Here is a 2358-nt window from a genome sequence, read left to right on the forward strand (position 1 = left end):
AACACTGCCCACACAGGAATCAGTGACCTGTTCCAGCAAGGACACAGAGAGAAAACGTGTTCACCACACCTGCTTGTTTCAATCTTTCGTGCCTTCGCTGCCTGTGACTTCCCCAGCCTCAGTTCTCATCTTTATGACTTCCTCCCTTTGCTCAGTACCTTCTCTCGAGGGATGTTACAATGGGGTGTGTAAAGAGTTGGGGGACAGAGGAGTGAGGCATATTGGAGTACATGTAGTACATTCAAAACTTGGAACGGTGTCCATCACAGGAGCCCGCAATTGCAAGCCTGGAACATTGGCTATTTGTTCCATTCTTTCTTTGTCTCTAGTCCTTTTTCCATCAGATTTTCAAGCGAATTAACTCTTAAAGCGAATTAATTTGTAGCGACATAAGAAGCGCCTAAACGGTTTTCCATCGACAGAATGATTATAGCGAATTAAAATTGTGTCACAATGCCCCGTGTTGGAAGCGCATTTTTCTGACCCGCTAGATGATTTTCCATCAACAATGCGCATGCGCGACATTCTATATCGCTTCAGCCGTTTTCCATTACTTTTATGTTGCTAGAACTTTCCCAAAACCACCTCTGCAGAGCGAATTAACTTAGTGCGACAAAATCGGCGTTAGAGCGTTATAACCCTTTTTCCATCACACATGTCGCACTAACTTTTGATGCGCATCATTTTAAAGCGCATTATCTTTTTGATGGACAAAGGACTTCTTTCTACTTCTAATTTTCCTTGTTATTTTCATTCCCTATTTCACCCTCTTTCTCCCTTCTCATTCCCCGTCTTCCTTCTTCCCTTCTCTCGACCAGTCTGCCTCTCTTATGAATCCAGAAGTCAAGAACTTCCAGGTTCATAAAACAAAGTTCCCCTTCCTCTAATATAAGTGTCATCACCCACCCAGCTCGTCGGTGTCTACCACCACCACCACCAACGGCCGACCCAGCGCCACCGAAACCTTTAGGAGACGCTGCAGTTGTGGGCGGTGCCCTTTGGGGGGCGATCGCCGACGCCCTTGGGGAAGGTCTCGCGGCGGCGTCTGTGGTGCACGGGGCTCAGCCGGCTGGGCAGGCGGGCGTGCTGCAGCAGCTCCCGGAACACCTCCACCACGTTGGCGTCGTCCTTGGCCGACGCCTCCAGCATGCTGTGGTTCCAGTTGAGCTCCACGGTGGCCAGGGCGTCCTCGCTGGACACCCGGCGCTCGCCGCGCCGGTCGATCTTGTTGCCCACCACCACGATGGGCGTGAACCTGTCCTCCTTCACGGCCAGGATCTCCGCCTGCAGCCGCTTCACCACCTCCAGGGACCCGGGGTCGTCCACGGCGTAGACCAGCGCGAAGGCGTCGCTGTGCTGGATGGAGAGCCGGCGCATGGCGGGGAAGGAGTAGCTGCCGCTGGTGTCCAGGATCTCCACGGTGACAGTGGCTCCGCCCACCTGGTACTGGCGGCAGTGCATCTCCTCCACGGTGCGGCGGTGCTTGGGCTCGAAGGTGTCCCGCAGGTAGCGCTGGATGAGCGCCGTCTTGCCCACGCCGGCCGCGCCGAGGAACACCAGGCGCACCTCCGTCTTCTCCCTCGCCTCCACAGACACTTTCTCCGTCACGCCCGCCGATATCTTCTCCTTCCCCTCCACAGGTGTTTTCTCCTTCGGCTCCACAGATGTTTTCCCCTTCCCCTCCACAGATGTTTTCTCCTTCACCTCCACAGATGTTTTCTCCTTCAGCTCCACCGATTGTTTCCCCTTCCCCTCCACAGATGTTTTCTCCTTCAGCTCCACCGATTGTTTCTCCTTCGGCTCCACAGACATCTTCACCTTTTCCTCCACAGACATCTTCTCCTTTTCTTCCAAGGAGGTATTTTCCTTCAGCTCCACAGAGATCTTCTGCTCTCGCTGCCTTCTGTCTTTTTTACTCTCTTCAAGTTTCCTCCCCCTCCTCCGGTATTTTACTCACCCTTTGCCTTGCTCGTCACTTGCTTCAATCCGTCTCTTTATTTATGCTCCACAACTTGCTCTTCAGATCCTGAGCTGTTACAATACATTCAAAGAAGACAAACGGAAATCTGCTGAGATGTGCAAGTCTCACCTCCTCATGTCTAGAAGACGAGGAGCAGCTTAGGAGAATCGTGGTTCTATGGTGACGAGAGGTCCGGCGCTGAGAGAGGGAGAGGGTATAATACCGGCACTGATCAACGATCTTTTCAGCAGGTGTGCCTGAGAGTGTGTCAGTGTGGGGGCTGTGCACTCCATTTATGAAGCCTTTCTCTCGCAGATACTGCCCGCCCCCATTTCGTCTCTCAAACAATCAGAGACTCACTCAGCTTCCCTTGTGTAAATTACAATATCAATTGACAT

At 52.6% G+C, this 2358-nt stretch overlaps 1 protein-coding gene across 1 annotated transcript; it reads right to left on the reverse strand.

The window, feature by feature from the left end:
- Window positions 1–966: 966 nt before the first annotated feature.
- Window positions 967–2358, reverse strand: LOC130404491 (GTP-binding protein Rhes-like). Its single transcript, XM_056609262.1, has 2 exons — window positions 2344–2358; window positions 967–1584 (listed from the first exon to the last, which is right to left on the reverse strand). Exons 1-2 carry the CDS (start codon window positions 2356–2358, stop codon window positions 967–969), a joined length of 633 nt encoding a protein of 210 aa, XP_056465237.1.

The sequence above is a fragment of the Gadus chalcogrammus genome, chromosome 2, assembly GCF_026213295.1.
Source record: "Gadus chalcogrammus isolate NIFS_2021 chromosome 2, NIFS_Gcha_1.0, whole genome shotgun sequence".
Taxonomy (NCBI): Eukaryota; Metazoa; Chordata; class Actinopteri; order Gadiformes; family Gadidae; genus Gadus; species Gadus chalcogrammus.